Source organism: Microtus oregoni, unplaced genomic scaffold (genome assembly GCF_018167655.1).
Source record: "Microtus oregoni isolate MIOR12 unplaced genomic scaffold, Mior012 000007F_ref0000211, whole genome shotgun sequence".
Lineage (NCBI taxonomy): Eukaryota > Metazoa > Chordata > Mammalia > Rodentia > Cricetidae > Microtus > Microtus oregoni.
In genome coordinates, this window is record NW_024543066.1 from 21,722,568 (window position 1) to 21,750,116 (window position 27,549).

Genomic DNA, 27,549 nt, shown 5'->3' on the forward strand with positions numbered 1-27,549 from the left:
CCAGTTACTCCATGCTATGGCTGTCCCAAAGCAACAGCGCCACCTATGGGTCATGGCACAGTTTCTTAGTCCTTCACTTCCCTTCAGGAAATGCTTTTCTAGCTTCTTGTTACCTAGATCAAAATAAGATCAAGGTGACATCATTTGATATTCCCAATTACAATGCTGGCAAGGCACATGGACTCTTCTTCCTCAGGACACCATGGAATCCCTTCCTCCTCCATTTTTTCTGCTTTGCTATTTGGGGCCTACACTCTGCCGTCATTTTCTGCGGGCTCAGTTGTTCCATCGCCTGCTCTCTCTGTGCTATGCTAACTCGGGTGTCTTGTTCTGTTTTCAGAGAAAGGGGATGAGTGTTCACATGTAATCTCTAAGAAACCTGAATCCCACAGGAAATTCTATACGTGTGGGAGAATGGGCTCAATTTATCATGGAGCTGAGCTCGCGATTGGCAGAGAGTAATCATGTGACTTTGCTACCATTCCAGCTAGAGGTATCAACAACATGGTGGAAACTACGTGACTTGGCCACCATCTTGGTTAGTGACATCATCAAGATGACGATGACCATGTGACTTCACCATCATCTTGGTTAAGGCAATCACAAAAATGGTGGCACCTATAAAACTTCCCAGTACAACTTGAGTCCTTAGGGGATTGCCACTTAGAATCTTGTGTGGCACAGACATTCAGTTACATATCCCATCTTCTCCCATCTTTTTTTTCCCCCTTTCCTAGCTGCTTAATGGGATTGTGGAAATAGGAGAGACTCTCTTGCCTGTGATAAGGTCAATAGAGTCAATGAATTCCCTTTATCAAAGCAAGGAGGCAATGTCAGACCTCCACAGTAGATTCTTTAGCTTTTGACACACTATGTTGCATGATATGTTTGCTGGGTTCTAGGAGGACTTAATGTTTTCCCAGCCATGTGCTTCCATCACTGGCCAGCTACCAGGAGGAGTTGACATTTTTAAGACAGATAGACCTGGGAAGCTCACATGAAACTGTAGTAGGCTAGGGACCAGTCTTGGGTCAGATTTCAACTGGGAGCCAAGGAATAGGTTGCCAGGTGCTAGACACCTGCTCAGGCTAGAAGCTAGAGATGCCAGCTCCTCAGGGCCAATGCCTGCTCCGTCTGCCAGGCATCTCCAGGCCTGTTTCTGAGAGAGAATGGTCTTCCTCTCTAGTCACTCCTTCACTCCACATTTCTCTGCTTTTGTTTCTGCTCTGTCATGCTCTGGCTGCCTGGCTTCTGTTCCCACTCTCCAGATGAAGGGCGACAGACATGCAAAAGAGAAAGAGAAGGTTGGTGCCATCTCTTTCTGAGTTCTTGTAGATGTTTCCTTGTGTTCGGTATTTGGTACTTTCTAAATGACAGGGACTTTGATTCCTGTTCTGTGTGGTAAATGACAACATGGCTGTTCTAATCCAGGTGGCCTTATTGATAGCCCATGGAAAACTCCCCCTGGAGCATCTATTGTTCTTGCTTCCAGTCTAGATGGAAAAATGTGATATGGGCTGACAGGTTATACATTTAAGGAAAAGGGATCAAAGGGAATGTTTAAGAGAAATATTAGATATTCAACCTACAGAGGAGCTGAGACCCTCTCTGGCTTATATAACCACTAGGGGTTGGCTGATTTCCCTGACACAGGGTCAATATCTTCTCTGGAGGCTTTGTTTTATTTCTTTAAATTTTTGTGTGACCCATTAAAACAAAGTTTGATAAGAAAAGAAGGATGTTGACTGGTGTCACGCTGGGCACCATTCTGTTGACTGAGGTTTCTGTCCTGCCCAGTTCCCACAGTCGTTAAGTCCCAAAGAAATCACACAGATGTCTACATTAACTATAAACTGGTTAGCCTAGTGGCTCAGGCTTCTTATTAACTCTCATAACTTATATTAGCTCATAATACTTATCTGTGTTAGCCACGTGGCTAGGTACCTTTTTTTGGCGAGGCAGTCACATCTTGCTTGCTCTGTGTCTGGCTTCCTCTATGTCTGGGTGATGACTGTAGACTGACTCTTTCCTGTTCCCAGGATTCTCGCATTCTCCTCGCCCTGCCTCCACTTCCTGCCTGGTAGTCCCTCCTCTACTTCCTGCTTGGCCAATCAGCATTTTATTAAATACAATTGACAGGGTACAGACCATTGCCCCACAGCAGAAGGAAGAGGAGGAGAAGAAAAGAACATTGAGATAAGAACACAGAATATAGAGGAGGTGACCATCCTCCTGTGTCTACCGGCTTGTCCTGAAGTCTGGCTCATTGCAACACTCAGCTTCCAGTTGAGCGACTAAATAAATACATGAGGGTGTCCATGCTTTCAGGGACTGAAGGATGTCCCTCCTCGCTGCCAGCACTCCCCATGCAGGGACCTACGACACATCCCTCTGGAGACTGAAGAGGAAAGTTGCTCCGGGGCGGCCCTGCTTACAAGGGCTTGAGTTTTGTCTTTGGGGCTAGGGCACAGAGGTGCAACAGGCCTCCCATAGGCTCCCTTGCCTGCTTCCCCCTTTCACTTACACTTCAGTCCCCATTACCATCCTCATTTCCTCGTGGTATTCAGCTTAAGCAGAAGCTGATGTTTCTCATTCTCCCATGATTTTGGAAGTGGGTTCCTCCTCTCGTTTCTCCAACTTTAGCTTTCGGGAATGTGAACACCATGTTTAACTAGTCTACTTTAAATATCAGAACTCTTATCTTTTCTATTTTCCAAAGGTCTCCAATATGTTTCTTATTAATAAGCTGTACTGGTTTTTGCTTGCTTGTTTGTTTTTTTATAGTCCGAGGACTGTTACCGCCTGGACAAAGAAGACTTTGAGAGAGCTATTTCAACCCTGAAGTTAGTGAGCAGAGCTGAATGCTTTTGCATTGGCACTAAACGTTCAAAGAATACAGTAGCAAAGGAGCAGCCAGAGCAATGTTTCCAATGTAAGATTTTATTCAGCTTCTGCACTCAATTAGAGGTACCTACAACAGACTACAGACACAACCAATTAGGAAGGGCTCAATGGAAATGTTCAGAAAACAGTAACACAGAGAATGCTCAGGCTTACAGATCTCAGGCAAGCTACCAACCAGGTCTTAATTTTGCTCTTCATGTTGGGTGACAAAATTCTTAACTCACAAGGAAGAACCAATTTAAAACAAGATCGTAGGTGTGGGGCAAAACTAAACGAACTCCCCCAAAACCCCTGAGAACATTCTGACAGTAGCTCATCACACTAATGCTGCTATGTATACAGAGTGTATCAGAAGACTGAGAACAGTCTGTGGTGTTGGGGGAAAAGTAGGATACGGAATGGCCAGAAAAATCCCTAAGCTCAAATAGCAGGTTGGGGGCCTGGTTCTCATCAACAAGGAAGGCGTTGAGTGGAACGAAGGCAAGCCTTACCTCACCAGACAGGCTTGCTCCACAGGGTCCAGAGGCTAGGATCTGAGCAGCCCTGGAGGAACAGTGGCTTGCTTAAAGTTAGCTGCCACTAGGGTGTACGCCTTAGGGTTCCTCAGCGATGGGTCCTCAGCCCCTTGCGCTGTGGGTGGCTGGAATCTGTCAGGGCAGGACTGCTCCTGGTGCCGGTGGAGCAGCAGAGGCGAGGTTGGCAGTGTCTTAGGCCTCGAGCGGAGAGCCTTCTCTGGGAAAGTGGATGTTAGCATGAGTGGGGGGGGGGGGGGTGGAGGGGTTGTGTTGTTGTGCCGGGACCTACACTGGCCCGGAAACTGGGGAATGATCCCACATACATTATTCTCAAACGAGGTTTCAAAGTGTCATGCAGGTTCAGGGTGCCTCCCCAATCCCCCACCCTGGGCTCATGGAAGGTTTTGGGGGTTAGACTCTGGGGACCTGGTGCCATGGGAAGAGCCATCTGAATACGAGGACATCATCTCCCGGAAAGGTGACCTCTTGGTGGGCTTCTTTTTCTTTTTTTTAAGGTCCTCTTGTCTCGACTGTTTTAAATTTCCTGTGTCTTCTTCAATCACTGTCCAGAGTCGGGAAGGTTTCCTTGACTCCACTTCTTTCCTAGAGAGACAGAGGAGAGCTTGAGGCTGATTTTAGACACCCTGGGCTTAACTGCTACAGGGTATCTGCCAAGATCTCCAGCTCACCCTGGGCTTGACTGCTACAGTGTGTCTGCCGAGATCTTCAGCTCATGCCTGCACAAGTCTCTAAGCCTTGCCTGCTGCCCTAGGTGTTGGATACTTTAGACTTAAACGCCATTTGGTTCATGCAGATAAGTAGGAGTCCCACACAACAGGGAAAACCACATGTACCCAGTCCTTACCCAGTCAGTCAATAAACAGCATGCTCAAGCTCAGATGCCCCCAGCGCACACTTTAGCACTGCCCACTGACCGCCACGGATACGGCAGCCCAGCTCTACCACCGCTGAGGTTTCTCAAACTACGTGGCTCAAAGTGCAACATCAGAAACTCCCAAATGCCAGTAGCACTGTGACTTTTTATTACATTTAATAGGAAAAGCACAGGCCTGCCTATGATGTCATAGATAGAGACTTATTTAGAAAATGTACTGGACGAAGCTTGTTTATCAAGGAATGTTGGCTTTTCTTCCGAGAAAGCATCTTGGGAACGCCATGACTTCATTCTAGTCCACTCATCGTGGCCCACTGATTCGTCAATTTCACTTTTTTCAGAACCTCCAGGCTGTGTTAAGAGCACTAAATACCTGGGTTTAAACCCCGCTTTTGTTTCGCATTTCCACACGGGTCGTCTTGACCACCCTTGCCTCCACTCAGAAACATTTGGGTTTGGGTTTTGACCTGAATAACTTCGAATCATTAATGTTTCCAATTCTTCTGGAAAAATGTCAGAGAAAAATATGAGCTGGGAAAAGGCCCTTGGTTATTTTCAAACAGAAAAATCCCATTATTCAAATTACTCTGTAATGGATCAAGATTGTATCACATGTGGTTATTTTTCAAAGATTAGCACAAGACTCAGAAGGGAATTCCCAAGAGAGGCAAAAACAAAAAAAAAATGGCCCAAGCAGTAGCGGTACACAGAATAAAAAGGCTTTCCTGGATCCCTTCTCCCCCCCTCCGCCCACACAAACTATCTTATATGAGGTCTGTGCTTGTGTAGATGCCAGCTCTCTGGGAGAACATGTGCCTAGAGATATGAAGACCACACCTCGAGACTGCACCAAAAACACCTGCCTGTGAAATCTGAGCTCTTCTACTCCAGGTCCACTGCTGCTCATGCTGCTGCTTCCCTTGAAGCTAAGTTAGTTCTATTTTGTTTTTCTCCACTAGAATTGATTGTTTTTATAACCTACGGCTTCTTAGGAAGATAAACACCAAGGAAAGGGTAGCAGGGGTTTTCCAGATGTGTTAAAAAGCACTCCAAGCATAAGCAGAGAGATCTGTCTACCTGTCTGCAGGAGCTGGAGAAGAGGGGGGAGCCAAGAAGCAATATATGTATAGCTTTTGCTATGAATGAGTTATAGGTCACTTCCTAATGTAATTTTAGGCAGGCAATAATGAAATAGCAGGGGTTACTGTTATGGGAAGAGGTAACAAATATGCCAGTAAGTGGGAAAAGAGTTACAAAAGAGAATACTTATATTTTTATTTTTGTTACTAGGGTTGTGAATAGGCAAAGAAGACTAGACACTTTGAAGCAAACTAGAAACAGTTGCCTCTGGGAAATGGATTCCAATAGAATTGACATGTTATTCGCCTTTTTAAATTAAATTTGTAATTTAAAAACTTACATGTATGTATGTATTTATTTAATGTGCATGGATATTTGTATGCCTGTGTAACACATGTATGCCTGGTCACTGTGGGGGGCGAAGGAGGGGGTCAGATCCCTTGGGACTAGAGATATGGACAGCAATGAGCTACTATGTGGGTCCTGGGAATGGAACCCGGGTCCTCTGAAAGAGCAGCAAGTGCTTTCGACCACCGAGTCATCTCTCCAACCCCATGGTTCCCACATTTAAAATGTTTTGCAACTGTTATCCATGATAAGTAAAAACCATAGCGCTTTTGGCTTTGAAGAAAAAAATATGAATCAACACAGCAGATGAAAAAATCTAGAGGAATGCACTCCAAAACACAGTGCTTATTGATGCCACATTAGGTTGTGGATTTAAAAAGAAGGTCTTCCCGTTGCTTTTAATTTATAAGTAATCTTAGTTGTGCATTACTTTTGGAACAAGAACAAAACAAGACAAGTTGTTGCGGCTAGAACAAAAAGGTTTGGCCAGGAGAAAACTTTTTAAAATATTTGTTTATTTTTATTTTATCAGTGCTTTGCCTGCATGTATTTAAGAGCACTGTGTGTGTGTACTTCCCAAGGAGGCCAGAAGATCATCCGACTGGAGACTGGCTTACCTCAGTCTACAAGGGTGGATCCTCCATACGAGGCTGATATGCAAGCTCCTATCCCTGCCCTCCCCCTACATCTTACCCTGCTTCTTGGCCACAATCACTATGGAGACAGAAAGGGGTGCCATGACCCTATGGATATAAGCCATAACCATGACTGGACGTGACCCACTCAGTGGCTTTCTTTAGTTCAATCTCACACTAATGAAACATTAAACCTAGGTAATCCATTAATTGGTTTAGGTTATAGATTTGATTGACTGTTAAATGTCCCTTGTCCAAAATATTTGGGACCAGAAGTGTTCCAGGTTTTGGATTCTTTGCATATATGTAATGAGACACCTGGCAGATGGAACCTGAGTTCTAACATGGAGTTCAGTTCTGTTTCCCCACACACCCCTATGCATCTTGTGTAAGCTGATGCATATATACCTTTGCTGGCTCTGAACTGTCGCTGTCACCTGATACCTGAACCAGGTGTGAAGCTTTCCACTCATGGCATCCTGTTTGTTCTTTCTGAGTGTGGTAGTTTGAACGGAAAGCGCCCCACAGGCTCATAGGGCCTGGCACTGCTGATAGGTGCGGTGTTGTTGGGGGACGTGAGTCATAAGGGGGCTTTGAAGTCTAAAATGCTCAAGCCAGGTCCAGTGCAGTATTCACTTCCTGCTGCCTACTGATTCAGAACACTCGGCTACCTCTCCAGCACCACTATGTCTTCCCACCATGATGACAATAGACTAGACCTCCGAACTGTCAGCCAGCCCCAGTGAAATGCTTTCCTTCATAAGAGTTTTCTGGGTCATGGTGTCTTTTCACAGCAATAAAACCCTAAGACAGTGAGCATGTTGGATTTTGGATTTGGGGATTAGGGATAATTTATAATATACAATAATACAAGTTGCAATTCAATAAACAGAATCAGAATACACATAGTGGGATAGAATGAGGAGCCAGACACTGTGTCTTAACTGGTTCAGGACTCATTTCTATGGAGAAAGTGCTGAGAAACCATGATACATTTTTTTCTGGGTTCAAAATCCACCTATTCAGTTGATCAAGATTTGCCAATACCCTGGCTCTCTTGCTGGCCCCCAGAGGCCTCTTTTCTACATTGTCTCTTTTGCTCAGGAATAGGCACCAGACAGATGTCTCATGGGATCAGAAGGCCTCCGAATTGACAACGGAAGGAGAGGAAGATCAAGAGGCTGATACCATTGGTCTGAAAGTCTCTGATTCTTAAAGATACCCTAGCATTCTCTTGAAAGTAGGAAATGGCCTTGGTACTTAGAGATAGCATAGGATATGCACAGGCAGAGGTTTTACTATCATCTGACTGCAGGGATGAAGGGATAATGAGATGTACAGACTCACCGATTTCAAATGCCCAGCTAGCTCCCAGGGATGCTCTGTCAGGAGCGACTACATCAGAGCAAGGGAAGTGATGTGTTCATGCAATGCCAGAAGCAGTGCTGGGCCTTGATGTTTCATCAATGAGCTCATTTCACCGCTGTGGGAAGGCAGTGTGAGGCTCTTCTGTGCTGTCCAGGAAGGAGGCTAAGTCGCTTGGGAATCGGCCCTCCCACGGAAACATATGCCTAAAGCCATGGGAAGTCACCAGGCTGCTCTGAGGACAGACAATGGGATGCTAATGTTGTGTGCAACAGGGAATAGTGAGCTGACCAAAGACTCAAATGACCACCTCCAAGGCCTGGGAATGTCTTCCTTTCTGCAGTCTCACACACAAGAGTGTCCCCAAGACCCCACAGCACCAATGGAGCAGTAAGGGAAGACGAGCCCTTCCCCTCAGGTGCCTGATTTTTAATTCCCATCATATGGATTTTTCTGGAGCCCAGAGAAAATGGGTTAGTCCCACTTGTTTTCCCACAATCACATTTAGAATATTGTCACTACTGTTGTTATTGTTATTATAACTACGAAATCATAAAGCCTCTTAAGAGAACATCTTTCTAGAGGGCTGACTTGCCCAGGCCTGGCTCTGTCAAGTGGGCAGGTAGACTCCAGCTCTGCTGGAGGGGTTTGCAGCCAGCTACAGGGCACCAGGTATGAGGATTCTGCTCAGACCTGCCAGACACCCAGGTCTGGAGCTAGCTTCATGACACCTGGCTGAGGGGATTTCCCTCAGGGGAGACATCCAGACGCCCCCTTCCCCTGCAGCAACCAGAGGCTATGGACTTCTGATAGAAAGGAACAGGACCCAAAAAGAGGTGACCAGACTGGTTGAGAACAGAAGATTGCACGGACTCTAGCTGATCCCTTTTGATCCCTCTGACCAGTTTCCACCACATCTTTCACTGGTTATACTCTCCATCGGGGACCAGGAGAGGGATCTATCTGTAGGAAATACTCTGTTAGCCGCAGCTGAAGGGCCCCAGAAGGAAGAAGAGAGGGTGGGATGACAGACACCAGCATGTCGTTCATGCTGGTCTACCCAGGTGTCTGGAGGTGACACGCCCTGGCTGATCACCCCTGGATTGATAGGAACAACTGAGTCAATACCCGAAACGATAGTCCTGTCAGAATCATGACCTGGGGTACATTTTTTTAATGACACATACACACGAGGATCAGGATTCTCAATAATGGCCTCCTTGGTTTATACCAAGACCGGAGGACTCACACAGACATCCACAAGGAGATGGTACAGGAGGTAAGAGGGAATTAAGTACCAGGGACCTGAAAGAAGGCAGAGACTAGAAAACAGCTATACTGAACTCTTGTATTCAGCCCTGGTTATGGAAGCAGAGACTCCTTAAGCTCTGGAATTAGCAGGTTGAAGATGGCTCCTGCTTGGGAAAATTAAACATAGCTTGTTGCTCCGAGGAAGGCATTGAGAGTGAAAAAAAGAAAAAGGAAATTAGAGAGTCAATGAACATATCTCCTGTGTGAAGCCCTAGAGGTGAGAGTAGATAATTAGCAGCTAAGAGATTTAAATAAGGCCTAGGGAATGTGAGAGACAAGGGTTTTTCCTTCATACAGAAAGAAATGGATTTTAATTAAAAAATGATTAAAGATAATGTCGAGTTCAGTGAAAATAGTCAATACCTAGACTAATATTCATATTCCTTTATCATGGGCTAGAATTTAAAAAATATTTCTCTTCAAAGGTTCATACGCTGTATGTAGGGTTGGTCTTTAGTATAGCCATACAGAGAGGTGATGATGGGGCCTTTAAAAGGTGAGTCCCAGTAGGAGACAATTAGGTCATTGGGGACTTGGCCCCTTTAAGAGATTACTGGGGTCTCCTGGAGTGAGCAAATTGACATACAAGAATAAGTCGAACCCCTCCATAGTCTCTAGTTTCCTTGTCTCTCTGTGTTACTACACTTTACTCACAGAATATTATCTACTATGTCCTAACAAGACCAGAAAGGCCTTACCAGAGACCAAATGGATGGAGTCACCTGACCTTGGACTTTCAATCTTCAAAGTTGAACTATAAACATCTTTTTTTCTTCTTTGAAAAATATATAGGCATTTTGTTATAGCAACAGAAAGTGGACTGAGACAGTCTAGCCCTAGGGACATTTTCTATCATGAAAACCTACAGATGATGCGGTGGGACCACTTTAGTACATGGGAGAAGCTAGCTAGGTACCAGGACATTTCATGGTAGTGGGGATGCTGGTGTCCGATCTTTAGGATTTCCCAGGAGGCTAATAGTCTTCTGAGACAGTAACACACAGTTTATGCAAAGCACGGAGACCTGAGAAAGAATGGCATTGGGAAGCAGTTAGTATGCCCTGGAGGGTTGGGAGACAGGCTCACCACACATAGGAGAGGTTAAGATAGGATAAGAGGGACCCAGATGATGGTGAGGTCTGAAGGTTTCTAAATGAGGGAGATGGTACAAGAACCATTTGCGTTCAAAGAAAATCAATCAGTCGAGCCCTCCAGGGAATATGCCTGGGTTGGCAGGCCTAGATGGGAGCAACTCGGAGTTCCAGCCTAAAGCACTGAGCCTCAACAGAGCTGCAAACCATCTCCAAGCCTGGATCGCAATAACATGGAGACAGATGGGACGGGTAACTGACTAGCAGATGCCTGCTTGCACAATTCGATGGCTCATGGGAGGAGGAGGAGCAGAGACAAGAAGCCCGGGCCTGGGAGCAGGCTTGAGGACCAAGCTTGGTCTGTATGCATTGAGTTAGAATGATGGCAGGTGCAAAGAGTCAGTGTGGGAAGCTAGGGAAATGGTTTATTGTGGAAGCAAGCAGACAAGTTCAAATTCCTGGCAACTACATAGAAGTCGAACATAACTACATGTGCTTGTAACCCCAGTGTTGGGGAGAGGAGACGGGAAATTCTCAGCCAGTCAGAGAGTTTGTCTTTAAAAACAAAGTGGAAAAGTGATAGAGGAAGACACCCAACATGCTCTGTGGCCTCCATATGCACACACATGGGCACCTACACACACACACACACACACACACACACACACACACACCCCAGTGGGCATTTGGGACCAGTGCAATTTCCATCGCGTAGAATACCTACACTTGACAAGCATAGTCACGGACAGTCCCCATCTTAAACCTCTGGTCCATAGGTGGGGCAGGATATGGAGCTAAGACTGTTTCCAAAGTGGCCTCTCCATTGTAGCTATCTACTATGGCTGCCTATTGCTTACACGTGGGCAGCTTTCATAAGGGCTCGCTGGAGGTCCATTCCTAGGGGTTGTGACTCTGATGCAGAGCCACAAACTGGGTTAGAGAAAGAGACACAGGGTTCTTGGTGTGAGTGGCACCATGGAAACAATGGTGTGAGTAAAATCAGGCAGAGAGGAAACCTAGAGAGCCATGGCAGGCCTGAGAGGACAGGTCCATGTGTCAAGGGCAATCTCAAGAGTAAGCATGGCCAGGGTGGGCAATGCCTGAGGACTGGGACAGGTCTGGGGTATCAGCTGGGCTCTGTGAAAACTGATATCCACATTCAGGGAGGGAACTAAATGGAGTCAAGGTTCTCCAACTCTACACAAGAGACTGAGAGAGAAGGGAAGTGTGAGTTAGATCACACTACAGCTCCGGGGGAGGGAGCAGTAAGAGATGGGGGGATATGTACAGGCACATAGATGGATACTTTGTGGGTAAATGCAGGAGAAACTCGTTTTCCCTCTGAGGTGAAGCTAAGGAAAGAGGATGGTGGAACGCGACGGTCACCCTCAGCGTAAGGACCCAGGACACGGAGGAATGGGCTTCCAGAACAGGTGGGAAGATCAGCTTTCAATTACATGAGACACACTAATGTTCTTTGACATCACAGAGAAAGGCTAAGAGTCCCACATGCCCCAAACTGGGGGGTATGAGGTGTTTTGTTTCTATAATGAAGGTGAATGAAGGCTAAAGGCTATGCCCAGAATAAAAGGTTCACTCCCCAAAACAACACATTCACACTGTGAAAGTGGAAGGTGCTTCCTGAATCCTCTACTACAGCCCTTGCTCAAAACCCACATTTACTTCTTCTTCATGTTCCTTTAACTCCAAGCTGTGACTGACTTCACCCTTGCTCTTACTGCCCACACGGACATGGGTTTTGCCTGCTCTTCAGGCCTCAAGTCTTCCTGTTGACATTGGGCCAGTCTGCCTGCACATCTCTCAGTAACTCTACTGCTTCTAGTGGAGATTTGTTCACCCCAGTGTAGACCCTGGGAACCCCCAATCACCCCAACACACTCCTCTGGTAAGCCACTTCAGAACCTCCCTTCTCCCTCTTATATGTGCCTCTACGGAAGGGACACTTAGGGGACAGTTCCCAAGCGAGGCTTAAATAGAAGGCCTTGAATTCTTATACACAAAAGTGGCGTAATGACCTCTTCTTCATGGCAGGGTTGAATGTGTTTATGAAGGGCCAGTGAAAAAAGGGTTGGCTCTGAGATTAGAGCCAGATGGAGTGACAAACAGCAGTTCAGTGGAAGGAGATGGATTGGCTAATGCTCACAGAACCGAGGCTTCCATCTCTACTAGTACTCAGGTTTAGATCTCAGCAACAGAATAAAGGTGCAAAGATCTAAGTTGATATTTAAGAGGTAGGTGTTTGGGTGGAAGCGTCACCCCAGCTCCTGGCATTCATATACCCAAAGAGTCTGGAATGTTTGGGAGGAAGTTCCATCCCAAGCCCGCTCCCCTGGGAGTTGCCTCAGTCCAGACTCCATCTCCAAGAAAGGCCACCAAATAATGACCCATCCCTAGAGATGCTTAAGACCACTCCCACAGGGTATTTAAACTGCCAGCCCGCCCCCACCCAAAACAAACACATGGTTTTCTGGTCTTCCTTCCCCATTTCCTCTTTGAGATGCTAAAAGGCCACCCCGAGCGCTGGTATCCATTAAACCTGGGATTTCCCTAATTTGGTTTGATTTGGTCTGATTTGGATTATTGTGTATTATTATTGTGTATTATTTATCAGGTGCAAAAAGCTTTTCAGTAGGAGCTGGGTATACTCACATTGCTTGGTCCTTCTCAACCTGGGATGCATTTATATGAGAGCAAGAGAGAGCATACTTGTTTTGGCTGATCTTTATAAGTGCACTCCGACGGCAAAATTCCTGTAATCACACCGAAAAAAAGTCATGTCATTGAACCCAAGAAGCCCCCAAGTCATGAACAAGTTTACTCCAGCTCAAGCCATTACCAGAGCTAGTAGTCATTATCCCTTTCTGGGTGCCACTCAAGAGAGCAGGCTAAACTCACATTGCTTTATAATTCTTTGCTGAATAAGTCATTGTTAAGTCCTCGGTCATTCATCTAAATTCTACATCAACTGCCAAGTCTACCCAGGTCAGTCACACATGTACACGAATGCACACACGCATGCACGCATGCACCTTTCTATCTTTGTTTGCAACCTCGGGTATCTTGTTTTTAGATAGCTGTGACCATGACCCTGTTGCTAAAAACCCTGTTTTCCCTTGTGAGGTTTCCCAGAATCTTTATGAGAAGCTTCAATGTCCTTTCCCCTGACTACAGCATTCTGGCCCCCCAGGGACTTCCTGCCCTGAGGGTCAACAACAAAGTCACTCTCTGGAAGCTGAGGCCTTTCTTTAGGGACACCAGACCATCTGCTGTGCATGTCTCCCCGTCCCTGAGCCATGCCTCAGGACATCACTTCACTGTGCCCCCGACTTGCTTTTTCCCCTGTGGATATTCTCAAGCAGCACTATGAGCTGGGGATGCTCATCCACAGTCAGATCATGAGGTGGCAGAGGAAGACAAGGCTGAGAAAGGCCAGGAGATGCCTGTATCTACAGCGCTTGCAGAGGAGCACAGGCAGAAACAGGAGGTCTTTCTCTCTCCTCTCTCTCTCTCTCTCTCTCTCTCTCTCTCTCTCTCTCTCTCACACACACACACACACACACACACACACACACACACAGAGTGGTATTGAGCCTGGGGAGGTGACTGAGTGGGTAAACAGATTGTCATGCAAACATGAGCAGAGTTTGGATCCCTAGGACCCATGTAAAAGCTGAAAAGGCATGGAAGCCCATCTCTGATCCCAGCACTTCAAGGGCAGAGACAGGATCCCTGGCTAGCTAGACTAGCTGAATGGGTGAGTACCAGATTTAGCAACAGACCCAGCCTCGGTAAATAAAGTGGGAGGGTGATGGAGGAATATACTTGGTGGTAACCCTTGGCTTCCAAACATCTGACCATGCATACAGACACATATATACCATGAGAGAGAGAGAGAGAGAGAGAGAGAGAGAGAGAGAGAGAGAAAGAGAGAGAGAAGAGAGAGAGAGAGGAGAGAGAAGAGAGAGAGAGAGAGAGGAGAGAGAAGAGAGAGAGAGGAGAGAGAAGAGAGAGAGAGAGGAGAGAGAAGAGAGAGAGAGAGAGAGAGGAGAGAGAAGAGAGAGAAGAGAGAGAAGAGAGAGAGAGAGAGAGAGGAGAGAGAAGAGAAAGAGAGAAAGAGAGGAGAGAGAGAGAGAGGAGAGAGAGAAGAGAGAGAGAGAGAGGAGAGAGAAGAGAGAGAGAGAGAGGAGAGAGAAGAGAGAGAGAGAGAGAGAGAGGAGAGAGAGAGTAAACCTGTCTAGCTGTCAATTGCAGCTGACAAGGAAAACCAAATGATTCTCCCATATAGAAGCAAGGAGACCACAGTGCTCTCAGCAGGAGCAGGGTCCAGACCACAAGGGATGCATGAGTAGGGGAGTAGACAGCTGTGTTCCCTCAGCTCCCACCCATCGGCCTAACGAGAAGGCAGTTGTCTGGGCGGACACTTACTCTGCGGTTGTTACACTTTAAAACTGTGTAGAATTTCTCTGAAGCCACATCCCGATTTGGAAGTGCTATGACGATGGCGGGGACATAGAACTCAAATCCTTTATTTGTCTTGATTTTGGCAAACACATAATCCCCAAGCTGTAGCAGAAAACACGTTTCACAGCAAATAATTTGTTTACAGAGCTCATACATAATTTAACATAAGCTTGTTTCACAATAACTCCTGATTACTGGCAGGTACTGGCAATAAAATTCTGATATAGAGCTTTAAAAAAAATCAGATAAGAAAGGGTTCCAGAATTCTCTGAGTTTATTGGGCTACACTTGCAATTTTGAAAAACCCAGCTTTGGTAGGAGTTTGGCAATTGACAAGGATCCTGAGACAGTCAGCAAGCTAGCTAGGGTTCTGAAACTCAAAGAAATTGGTAGAAACAATGACTGGGGCTGAAGGAGCATCTAGGGGGGTTGCTATAAAGACATGGGGGCCGTGTCCTCAGTGTTAGAAGGGTGTCTGTCCCCTAGACAAAAGGAAAGCATGGGTTTGGTGATGGTCAGTCTCAGCACAGACGTGGAGTCCACAGGAAAGGTCACCCAGAGGTATAGATGGCTCTGCCAAAGGGCTCAGTGAGGCTGCTGGGTACCTGTCAGTCATCAGGAGAAGGGAATAGGAGGTGTACTATGAGTCTGGCCCAGGAAGTCGGAACAGACCAAGGCTAACCTCTCAGATCCCTCCTTGGCTTGTGCCATGTAAGGAACAGCAGCCCTGAGGCTTTGAAAGGCTTTCCTTTTGTGCCTGGCCCTCTGCCCCATCTTGGTGTCAAGACACGGTGTAGTGCTTCTTCATTTATAATCAGATGAGAACATATTTGTCTGTCTCATTTGTGGAAAGCACACTTGGGGGAACAGGTTGGCGGCGGATGACTGCAGGGTCACAGAAATCCCTAGTTCTGTCTTTGATACATATAAGATAATGCAGTCTTTTGCAGAGAAAGCTTCAGGAGCACTAGGAGCCACACAATTTCCTTCCCCCCTTGTGACAAGTATCACAAGATATTATATAAGCCACTATACACAGTGACCAGCTCCATCAACAGGGACCTGGCAATCAGTCACAGAGAAATTGCCAAGTGATGGGGAAAAGAAACTGGCTGCTGCTCTTCCTGCCCAAACACAGGCTCCCTACAGGAGCCCAAGAACACCACATAGGGACCTCTGCCATCCTCTGTAATTCAAAACCCTGTGGACAGTATAAAGCAGTGGTTCTCAACCTTCCTAATTCTGTGAGCACTTAATATACAGTTCCTCATGCTGTGGTGACCCCCAACCATAAAATTATTTTCATTATTACTTCATAACTGTAATTTTGCAACTGTTATTAATAATATAAATATATATAAATATAAATAAAATAATATAAATATCTGGGTTTTCTGATGGTCTTTGGCAACCCCTGTGAAAGGTTTGTTCACCCCCAAAGGGGCTGTGACCCACAGCTTGAGAACCACTTGTACAAAAGGGTCCCTCCCAGAAGGGACCAGAGAGTAGGTACCTGAAGTTGTGGGCAGGGCGTGGCACCTCCAACTGGTATGATGAAGGAGATGGGCACCACCTTGGTTTCTCCGAACCTGAAGTCTACCAGTGCATGGGTGGAGCTCAAACATTTCTTCGCGACCCCTGGAGGAATCAAGAGAAACACCACCTGATGAAGGCAGCAGGTCTGCTCCACCCTGTGGTCTGTGCTGAGTCACCCCATGTGCCTGTTCAAATCAGCGCACCCCTATGATCCCTGCATGATCTTGAGGCTTGCAGTAACAGCCAGCCAGGCTGAGTGTGCACCAGCGTAGCTCTGACTTCAGGCAATGGGCACCCAGCTCATTACTGCAATGCTGCCTGCTGCTGACAGAATTTAAATCAGACCTTTCCTTGAGGAAAGATTAGGAAGTTTAGAACAACAGCACCAGAAAGATTCACCAATAAGTTGTCTATTAAAACCGATTTGCTTTTTTTTTTTTTTTTTTTTTTTTTTTTTTTTGGTTTTTCGAGACAGGGTTTCTCTGTAGCTTTGGTGCTCGTCCTGGAACTAGCTCTTGTAGACCAGGCTGGCCTCGAACTCCCAGAGATCCGCCTGCCTCTGCCTCCCGAGTGCTGGGATTAAAGGCATGTGCCACCACTGCCCAGATGCTTTTTTTTTTTTAAAGAGACATTGCAAACTCATACCAACCATATGGTCCAAATTACTACTACTAAGAGGACAGATGGATATCATGTGCCTCTGGACAGAATGGCATCTGAGTGACATCACCCAGGTTGTCTTGTAGGAAAGAATGTACATGTTGACTCTGAGCTAAACCAAACTGCGTCAGGCCATCCGCAACTGCCCTTGCTTTTAACATTAGTATCATGAATGTTTACAGAAAAGGTTAAAGCAAAATTCTAGGTTTAGGAGTGTTGTGTGGTGGCTGTGCACACCTTTAAGCCCAGCACTCGGGAGATAGAGGCAGGCAGATCTCTGTGAGTTTGAGGTTAGTCTGGTCTACAAAGCAAGTTCTAAGCCAGCCAGAACTACATAGTGAGACCCTATTTTAAAAAAGAAATCACTAAGGGTTCATGTTTGCCAAATGTAACATGTGGCTCTGGATTCAAATCTGCACTAAAGAAAAAGTGGAAGGCATTGGCAGGCAAGTGACAGAGGCAGAAGCATACGAAGGTGTACGGTGATGTCAGCATTCCTGAAGGCCATGTTTATGGTGGTTCTACTAGGCTAGTGCCTGCCGTTTCGAATAGAGTTGTGATGAGCACTGCCTAACCTCTAACAGTTCAGAAAAGGTGTGTGTGTGTCTGTGTATGTATGTGGGTCTGTGTGTGTGTGTCTGTATGTGTGTGTGTCTGCATGTGTGTATGTATATGTATGTGTGTCTGTGTGTCTTTGTATGTGTGTCTCTATGTGCGTGTGTCTGTGTGTCTCTGTATGTGTGTCTCTTATGTGTGGCTGTCTGTGTATGTATGTAGGTCTCTGTGTATGTGTCTGTGTGTGTGTGTCTCTGCGTGTCTGAGTGTGTCTGTATGTATGTGTGTCTCTGTATGTGTGTCTGTATGTGTGTCTCTGTGTGTGTGTCTCTGTGTGTGTCTGTATATATGTGTGTCTCTGTATGTGTGTCTCTATGTGCGTGTGTCTGTGTGTCTCTGTATGTGTGTCTCTTATGTGTGTCTGTGTATGTATGTAGGTCTTTGTGTATGTGTCTGTGTGTGTGTGTCTCTGCGTGTCTGAGTGTGTCTCTGTATGTGTGTCTCTGTGTGTGTGTCTCCATATATGTGTATCTGAGTGTGTCACTCTGTATGTGTGTCTGTGTGTGTGTCTCTGGGTGTCTCTGTGTGTGTGTCTCTATATATGTGTGTCTGAGTGTGTCTCTCTGTATGTATGTGTGTATGTGTGTGTCTGTCTCTGTGTGTGTCTCTATATATGTGTGTCTGAGTGTGTCTCTCTGTATGTATGTGTCTGTGTGTGTGTCTCTGTGTGTGTCTCTATATATGTGTGTCTGAGTGTGTCTCTCTGTATGTATGTGTGTGTGTGCATAGGAAAGTGAAAATGTGAAAGAGTAAAAGTCTCACAGTATAAAATGTTACAAAATGTATAAATGTGTAACAAAATGATAAAAATTAGTGAATCTGGGTAAAGGGAACTTAAGAATTCTCCATTTTTCTTGTAACTTTTTGACGGTTTATTTATTTATAGAAAAACGGACTCTAGAGGGGAAGTCACAGGCTCTTCAATTTTTTTTTTTTTTCGAGACAGGGTTTCTCTGTGGTTTTGGAGCCTGTCCTGGATAACTAGCTCTTGTAGACCCAGGCTGGTCTCGAACTCACAGAGATCCGCCTGCCTCTGCCTCCCGAGTGCTGGGATTAAAAGCGTGCGCCACCACCGCCCGGCTCAGGTTCTTCGATTTTAAAAAGATCCGTTGACTCTGAAGGGTGGAAAGGCACAGAGTCCGTGATCTCCAGCTCTCCTGAGCACTGCGCTTGTTTGTGTGGGTGAGTGCCGGCGCACACATGCCTTGGTGCATGTGGAGAGGTCTGAGGGCACCCTCAGGAGCTCTTCTCCTTATCCCTTGCAAACTCCTCTCCCTGGACAGGGCGGGCTGTTAGCAAACCCTTGCCACTTGTTTAGCATACTACCTACACTTGTGAGTTCATCCACCAGGCTGTGACCTCAACTCCAAGCGCTAACAATGTGCACCCCTTATCCCTTATTGGAGAGCCTCTTGCTCACCACCATCCACGCTAGGGGAGCTGCGCCATGAGCTTCTCCTCTGTCTCCTATCTCCCTGTGGGAGTGCCGGCATTCCAGATGGGCACTGTTGCGACTGACTTAGTAGCAGTTCTGGGGACCTCAAGTCAGGTCCCCACGCTTGCACGGCACGTGCTTTACCCACCGACCAGCCCCACAGACTGACATCAAATTTGGTGGTGTTAATGTTTACTGACAAGCCACAGATCAAAATGACTGGTTCTGTAACTCAATTCAAATGTTTACTTCCTCCACATCAACATATTTGAATTCAATAACAGCTGCAACAAATTTAAATGTTTCTGTCAGGCAGCTCACATGCAGTTATGAGGATGCTTACTGGCTCCGATGACATGCTTAAGAACAAAATGCCATATGGTCTCAGGGACTTTAGGTGTCTGTGACGTTAACCCTGTTTCTCTGCTCCCCCAGCCTGGACACACACAGCAGTGATGCTGGGAAGTCTGAGCCGTTCTTCATCTTCCTAGAGTCCTGGCCAGCCATCAAACCCTACTCTATAAGCCACCCATCTGGAATGCAGTCCTTTGTACGCTCCACTTGAACGGCAGATTCACTTAGGATCCTCTCCATGGCTTAACTTCAGAAAGTCACGATGCCTCCCCAGAAGGGGCCTCCTGTGACCCCCTCCCAGCCCCAAGCAAGGGGAGCTTCCCACCCCCACCCGGCCCACTGATCCGGCACTGCACTTTCATGCTTTGCCTGTGAGCTATTTCAGAGCTTGGCTCTATTTCCTTCCGTCCAATCAACTCCAAGTTCATTTTCCAGATTTCAAAGAAGACATCTTACTTAGTCCATAGTTCTAGTCACATGCTGACTGGAAGCCAAATGCTTTGCTGAATTCACTTCTACATGGTACAGAGATTATTTAATTACATTTGATGAATGGCAAGGCTTCTGCATTTTAATTGGCTGTTCCTTCCAGGCTTCTCCAGGGTCATCTTTCGCCTGCTCACCCTTCCAATGTTTCAGTGGCACTCCTTGCATTGTTTCCAGAAGCTCTGTCTCCAGAGTCCCTTTCCAGACTCGAGACTCCAGAGGCTTCTCTGACGTGTTTTGCTGGGCATCTCGCAGGCACCCTCAGCGCATATTCTAAGCACATACCCCTGACTTTCCATCCAGGCTGCAGGGTCCTCTCTCCAGCCCCTCTCCCGGCTTTAAATGTGACTTTCTGATGCCCTGAGAGCAAAGTGCGAACTGCTCAGAAGTGCCTGCTGTGAGCGACCCCAGGCTTACTGACTTGGAAAGCTCTTGTGCTGGCTAGTTTTACGTCAACTTGACACAAGCTAGAGGAACTATCTGAGACGAGGGAACCTCTACTGAGAAAATGCCTCCATAGGATCAGGCTGTAGGCATTTTCTTCATTAGTGATTGATGTGGGAGGGCCCAGTTCATTGTGGGTGTGGGTACTATAAGAAAGCAGGGTGAACAAGCCAAGAAGAGCAAGCCAGTAAGGAGCATTCTTCTGTGGCCTCTGCATCAGCTCCTGCTTCCAGGTTCCTATCCTGTTTGAGTTTCTGTCCTGACTTCCTTAAACCATGAACAGTGATATATAAGTGTGAGTCAAATAAACCCTTTCCTCTCCAACTTGCTTTGGCCATGGTGTTTCATCACAGCAACAGTAACCCTAACAGCTTTATTATTTCTCACTGCTCCCTGGTGTTCCTGGTGCTGGCCAGAGTTGCTTTTCTATCTCCAGACACAGTATCTTTACTCCCTAGCTCTTGCCAGGTATTATTTCCGCTGTCTACAAAACCCTTTTCACGCCTCCATTTCCCGCTGAGTGTATCCAGCTGGTTCCTTTAGGAATCACATCTCGCAGGATGTCTTGGGAACATCTCTCCAGTCAACTATGCTAGTCTGCTTCCCCTGAAATGTGTCTCTTGCATTCCAGCCTTGAGTCTTTCTCCCAGATAATCTAATGGTGGCAGCTCCATTCTCTATGTCCTTTTCATGTCATTTTCCTCAGGAGCCTTTCCGTAAGCACTGTATTTAGAATTGCAACCTTCTCCATGACACAGCTCTCTTTGTGGCTTGGCTTTTCCCTTATGGTACTATATCTAACATGTTAAGTATTTTTATTGTTTATCTGGTGGCGCCCATGTGTCCCTTGGTAAGAAACAACATCCCTGAAGACAAGAATATCCATGTATCTGTTCACCATAGTACTTCCAGGGCTGGTGAGGTAGCTCGGGAGGTTGAGGTGCTTGTGACCAAGCCCGATGACCTGAGTTTGAAACCCGGAACCCATATGGTAGAAGCAAGAAACCGATTGTTGCAAGTTGTTCTCTGACTCCTTCCCGACACACACATGCCGTGGCACATATGTCTACCCCTCCCCCACAAATAAAATAAATAAATGTGGATTAGCATGTTCAGAATATTATACACATATGCAACACAGTAGGTTGTAACAGAAATGTGTTCTCTATACAAAGGAGAAATTAAAAGAAATGTTATTTTCTACTACTCTTTTGCCCCACCTATGAGAAAGAACTATTTTTTGCTTGAGAAGCAGAATATCTTTAGTCAAGTGCATGAAACGTCAGTGTTCTAGGGAAAGTTCGGGTTGAGCCCTCCTCTCCCCAGTATCAGGTTGCTTAGCAAACGAGTCTGAAAAATGTACCTGGAAAATAGAAGCCATTCTCCTCACATCTGGCAATGACCTTCTGGCCTTTGAGGGGATCTACTTTCCTTGATTTGGTTTTCTTTGTTGGACACCCTTGTGATTTCTGCTGCTGAAAAAGACCAACAGCAGGAAGTGATGAGCAAAAGGCAGTGCAGACAGTATTGACTAGAGGGAGCCCGGTAGCCACCACTGCTCATCGTATGTACCACATGCTCATCTAGACATCGCTGTCCAGCATTAACTGGCTACCCTTCCCACATGGGTAACTTTGGGGCTCTATCTTTCTGTCTCTCTGTAGTAATAGGAGCGGCGGGCTGTGTCCCGCCACCCGGCTAGCTTTACCTGAAATAATTACATGAAAACTGTATTCTTTTAAACACTGCCTGGCCCATTAGTTCCAGCCTCTTATTGGCTAGCTCTTACATATTGATCTAACCCATACTAATAATCTGTGTAGCCCACGAGGTGGCTTACCAGGGAAGATCTTAACCTGCAGCTGTGTCGGGTGGGAGAATCATGGCAACTCACTGACTCAGCTTCTTTCTCCCAGCATTCTGTTCTGTTTACTCTGCCTACCTAATTTTATGTCCTATTAAAGGGCCAAGGCAGTCTCTTTATTTAACCAATGAAATTAACACAAAACAGCAGACTCCCACATCATCTCTTGCTCTCTCTATATATATTATTAGTATTTCACTCTAAACTAAAATTTATTTATATATTTTATATAATTATATATTATATAATCATATATAATGATATGCATGTATTTTATATAATATATAATTTATGTAATACATATAGTTTCTCTTTTCATCAAATAGTTATCCAATTTCTTCAATCTAAACTAAATTATATATGTTTTATTATATGTTATATATAATTACACATCATATATAATTACATATTATATAAATGCAAATGTTATGTGTGATATATACATATCATATATAATTATATATTATGTAGATGTTACCTATTGTTACAGATATATAATTATATGTATAATAATTATATATATATAGCATATAATAAGATATATATAATTTAGTTTAGAGTGAAAGAATTGAACAACTAATTGAAGAAAAGGGAAACTTTTCAAAAACTGTACATACAACTAGAATTCCTAAGATTCTAGATGGCGTCACGGCTGGATGCAGACCACTTGAGAACCATGGTCCAAGCTGCTGCCTTCCCAGAACTATGAGGAGATTCTGCTTTCAACAGAGAAGTCAACCACAGCCAACATCTCTGAGAGGCAAGTGTGAAAACACAGGGGTTTACAGAAACACAGAGGCCTACCCCACCCCTCCATGGCAATGACAAACCCTTAGAAACGCTACCTCACAGAAAAGAAATGCATGGGCTATGGACTGATTGTCCAAGCCCTCACTTCCCCTGCTGGGCAAACCATCCTACTAGAAGGGAATGGGCCACCCTTTTCCAAGTTCTGGAAGAAAACCCCAATCTAGAATTCTAAATACCAGAAAGCCATAAATCAAATCAAAGGGCAGCTTACACTTACAATCATCTCCTTAAGTAGAAGCATCTCCCTTCAGTTCATCCTGGCTTAGGAAGCTACTCGGAAATGTACTCCAGCAAAAAGAAGGAGCAAAGCAAGTAAGAGCACCAAGAAACTCTAGGAGGCAGGTTCAGTCCAAGAGCAGGGAGAGAAATCTCCAGGGAATAGCTGTGTGCAGTCAGACCAGCAGGAAATCTTGGGGGTGGAGGGTAAGGACATAGGAATCCTGGAAATACATACAGATATGCATACATACACACATATGTAAACCTAAAGCATATAAAAATCATTTAAATACAGACAAAAGTGTAGCCTACAAATGGCCTCTGGAGGATGAGTCTGGACCAGGACACAGACACCACATCTCTGCGTGCTGCCTGCCTGGTTGAATGATTGGGCAGCATCTTTTGACCTTGCTAGAAAACTACATGCTCTCAGCCATCCTTTAGCTTTCTGTTTCTGTCTGGAAAGATCTGCTTCTGCACTCTAGGAGACAGCTAAGCCTCATGTGTACCAGGACATGGATACCAATGTGTTGCTCATATTTTCAGTGCCAGAACTGAGAATATGAGTTCTATAGATTTCTCAGCCAAAATATCTTGCAGGCAAAATTGACTGTAAGCATCCTTGTAGAATATTCCAGTCACTAGGAAAACTGAGAGTCAAATCAGTGATGGCTTAAAAAAAACAAAAAACAAACTCCACTTTGATATAAAGTCTCTGTGCTTCTTGACACCCATGTTCACATCCAAGACCAAGTTGGCTGCCGGGGAGTCTGCCTGCCTCTGGACAGACCACAGACTGCTATTCCAAAGCCACGTGTGCACAGCAGTTCCAGAGAGGCTGTTGTGGCAAGTTGCTCATGAGAACCCATGTCTGAAGTCTTCAGGCTCACAGTTAGACTATCAACATTCATTTAACTCGATTCTTTTTACCTTTGGATCCCAAGCTCTTATTGTTCCAAGCAGAAGGCCATGGATTAATTTTTCTTTTATGTTTTTAAAATGCATTCAGAGTACAGATCTATGAAATCAGTTGCCTAAAATACCAAGTTCTTTTCTCTTTTTTTGCCCCATTGTAATTCTTCCCTTGTCAGTTCATCTGATGTGCATCAGCCTTTAACTCTATGGAGATCTTCCTCCACATGGGTGGCAACAACGGGTGGCCACAGTGGAGAGAGTGCTGACTGTCACTTTAAATGCCACAAAGGCCTTTCCAAATAGCTGAGAGTATTGTTCCCTTCAAACCATCCAGAGACATGACTAACACTGAAGTACCAGTGATTCCCATTTACTCTTCAGGTTTCCAACTGCTCCTGCCATTGGCAAGCATTCCTTTCTAGTCGATTCCACAGCATGTAATTTTATGGAAAGGGCACTCACATGGCTTCTTCGGTGGTATTTTTGTACCTCAGCATGACAGACGAGACTCACAGACAAAGCTGAGTCATCAAGGAAAAGCACATCTCAAGGGCCTGCATCAAAACGACAAGTTGTGCCTCACAAGCAAAACATGGGCATCCCAGGGTGGAAAGACAGATAGATCATCAGGGCTGTTAGACAAGCTGTCCCTGCAGCCGGAATTTTGACAACTTTTCCCCCAAACTTGATAGCCAATGTTTTTGAGCTGTGCTGACGGCTTTAGAGATGCTGCATGGTCCACGACAAAGAACACCTTAGCCTATCTCTTTCTTGCCTCAGCTCACCTAGGTACACGCTCAAAATACAAACCAAATACTGACTTCTACAAAGACATCCACAGGATGCAACGATTGGAAGAAACAGAGAGAGCAGAAAATACTGGACGGTGTAACTCCAAGTTTAAGCTTAGGCCCCAAAGAAGAGTGGCTACAAGGTCCGCAGAGGAAGTCAGAAGAGCAATGGCCACAGAGAAAAGCTTCAGCCTTGCCTTCAAAATCCAGTGAACTCCTTGATTTATTTTTCCAGATTCAGTCACCAGGTGATGTATGCCAAGATCCCAAGAGATGCCACCCTCCTACCATGCCATGGCTTCTTTCCAGTTCGTGTTCTTGGGATTAGATTGGTAGGAAGAGCACGGTTCCTAGATATTCAGTGCTTTTCACTTTCCCATTCAGTAACAGCATGCATCTGCAGCAGCTGTAGCCACATGCCTACAGTTTAACTACAACTAATCTCCACTTCAAAATTATGCAAAACAACTATCCCTAAATGTTTCTGTTCTCTGAAATCCCCGAACTCTACCATACAGAACCCCCAAATCGCTCCAGCAGCACCCCTAGTTTGCTTAGTAACCCCTGCCATGTCCTTCGGTCAAGGAGGTCTGTGACTGCTATGATTAAGATAATTCATGGCAGGACAGAGTGCTCTGACCTTTCTCTCTAGGGGTCCCAATTATGAGGCCAGAAATTTTGCAAACTGTCTTTATGAATAATATTACTCCATTCAGAGGCTTGGTGAACGGGACAGAGCCAGTGTGACGTGTTCTCTGCCTCCCTCCTTTCCAACCCTAAAGACATCCAAGGTCTTTACTCCTTTAAAAATGGGCTCTGAAGAGAGAATGAGGGAAAAATGTGGAGAAAATGTAGGAGAAGAGGCGGTAACTCCTGACCAGATCTGGGAGTCTACTGATGGTATCCGTGGTGTGTTTGTCTCAGCGTGATTCCTCTCTCTGTAAACTCATGGTTTTAACAGAGGGTAGATAGTGCGTCAAAGAATGAGCTCTAAGCAGGGTTTCCTTAGTCCTGGAGAGGAGGTCAAGTCTTTTTGCAAAGGTTGTCTCCAAACAGCAAGTTTGCCATCCTGCTCAAGAGGGACTTTTGTCCCTACCCCTTTCAGTAGCTGTGAGTACTTAGCTTGGCTTTTCAAAACCAGAGGGAGGTGGGGGGGTTGTCTCTAAAAGAGTTGTCTTCTCTCCTCCTTGGGGAAGGGGATACCTTGAGGAAATAGCATGAGAAACGAAGGTCCCCTAAACCTTCCAGCAGCTTCTACTTCCCTTTGGGGTGTTGTTTTCTGAGCAGATCATACACAGGGAGTTGACTGGTCTTTTGCACATTCCAGTTAGTGACACATTGTGAACAGCTACTATGATGCTTAGGAAAATGTTATAGGGATGAATCCCTAAAGAAGACGACTGGCCATCCCCTCCCTGGCACTGGGGACAGCTCTGGGCTCTGGAGGAGATAATCTCTGAAGGCAAGACTTCCAGCCCACTGCTCTTAGCAACTTCAAGGGCTATCATGAAAAATAACCACACCTGTTTGCTTATTAAAGGGAAAAAGTACAGAAAGGAAAACCCCAAATGTCTTAAGTATTGAGCGCTGAAAGTCACTGGCGCTTGGGGACCTGCCACATGGATGTTATTTACACTCCTTTTGTGCCATTGCCTGGCATGGCCCAACACCAGTTTCCTGTTTGATGTATGTTTCTCATGTAACTCCATGGTACACAAATAAACTCTAGGTCTTTAGAAAAACCTCCCAAGACATCTGCGTCTCTGGGCTAGTCTCCCTCCACCCACTCACCCCCTACACACACTCTCTGTTCCTCTCTAAGGGCCCTGCTCTGTGTACCCAGACACGGCTCACCAGGGACCAGACCCTGTTTCTCTTACTGGCTCTGGAGCAGCAGACTACGGGAGGTAATGACTGCAAACAGAAAGGAAAAGGAGAGAAAAATCAGGGCAGCAGTCTCCCTATTGTTGGTTTCTATGGTTTCCACCATCCCTTGCTGTTGCTGGGCTCTAGGTTTGCCATTCTTTCCTGTGGCTGACCCTGACGTCCCTCACCTGAATACAGCCCTTGCACTGATGCTCCTCTGCATCACTGACTAAATGGATTGTTTCGTTCCCTGCCTGGGTTCCACTGATAATGCTTTCCACACTCAGTGCTCGTACTCCGGATAAGTGGGTAAAAACCATTCCCAGACCGGTTTATGGTGCTTGGGTGGCATCTGTGGCAGAACACAAAGAGCGCCTTGGCGGCGGGAGAGTGCTGGGGTCCATCCAGTAAGAATCTTCAGTGAAGCCTTTAGTGACAACGTGGATGTGGCTTTTGCCACCTTAGGGATCCTCGAAGTTGACATCTTACTCCGGAACAAGATACCAGGCAGAGGATTTCTTCTGGTCAATGGCCTTTGTGGTGTGTGTATGCACATGTGTGTGTGCACGCACATTTATGTGTGTCTGTTCCTCCTCCTTTGATTTCTTCCAGTGACAGGAGTTCCTGGGCAGCATACTCTGCTAGGAACTCTAGCTGCTGTGGTCACTCCAGTGCTGGCCGCGTGTCCTCTTTGTTACCCTCTCTCACCCACCCTTCCACCCCTCACTCTGTCGGTCTGAGATTCTTGCTCATTTAGGTCATCACACCTATGCATGTTTCAGATCCTAGCTTGGATCTGCACTGCACTGCGGTCTGGGGATAATGTGGCTGGTTTTCACATCTAATTTTTTCTCAGATGACGATGTCATTATTTCATAGCCCAGACATGTGTCCTCCCATCTTTCCATGAGAGGTCTTATACTATCAG

General features: G+C 45.8%; 1 protein-coding gene across 1 annotated transcript in view; it reads right to left on the reverse strand.

Annotated features, from left to right (window-relative positions):
* Positions 1 to 3,811: 3,811 nt before the first annotated feature.
* Positions 3,812 to 27,549, reverse strand: part of Vwa3b (von Willebrand factor A domain containing 3B) — a 169,678-nt gene continuing 145,940 nt past the window's right edge. The window contains exons 22-26 of the mRNA XM_041655900.1: positions 21,520 to 21,631; positions 16,140 to 16,264; positions 14,591 to 14,728; positions 12,815 to 12,915; positions 3,812 to 4,022 (exon numbers count right to left, since the gene is read on the reverse strand). Coding sequence (XP_041511834.1) covers positions 3,812 to 4,022; positions 12,815 to 12,915; positions 14,591 to 14,728; positions 16,140 to 16,264; positions 21,520 to 21,631 — 687 coding nt within the window. The remainder of the gene's footprint in view (positions 4,023 to 12,814; positions 12,916 to 14,590; positions 14,729 to 16,139; positions 16,265 to 21,519; positions 21,632 to 27,549) is intronic.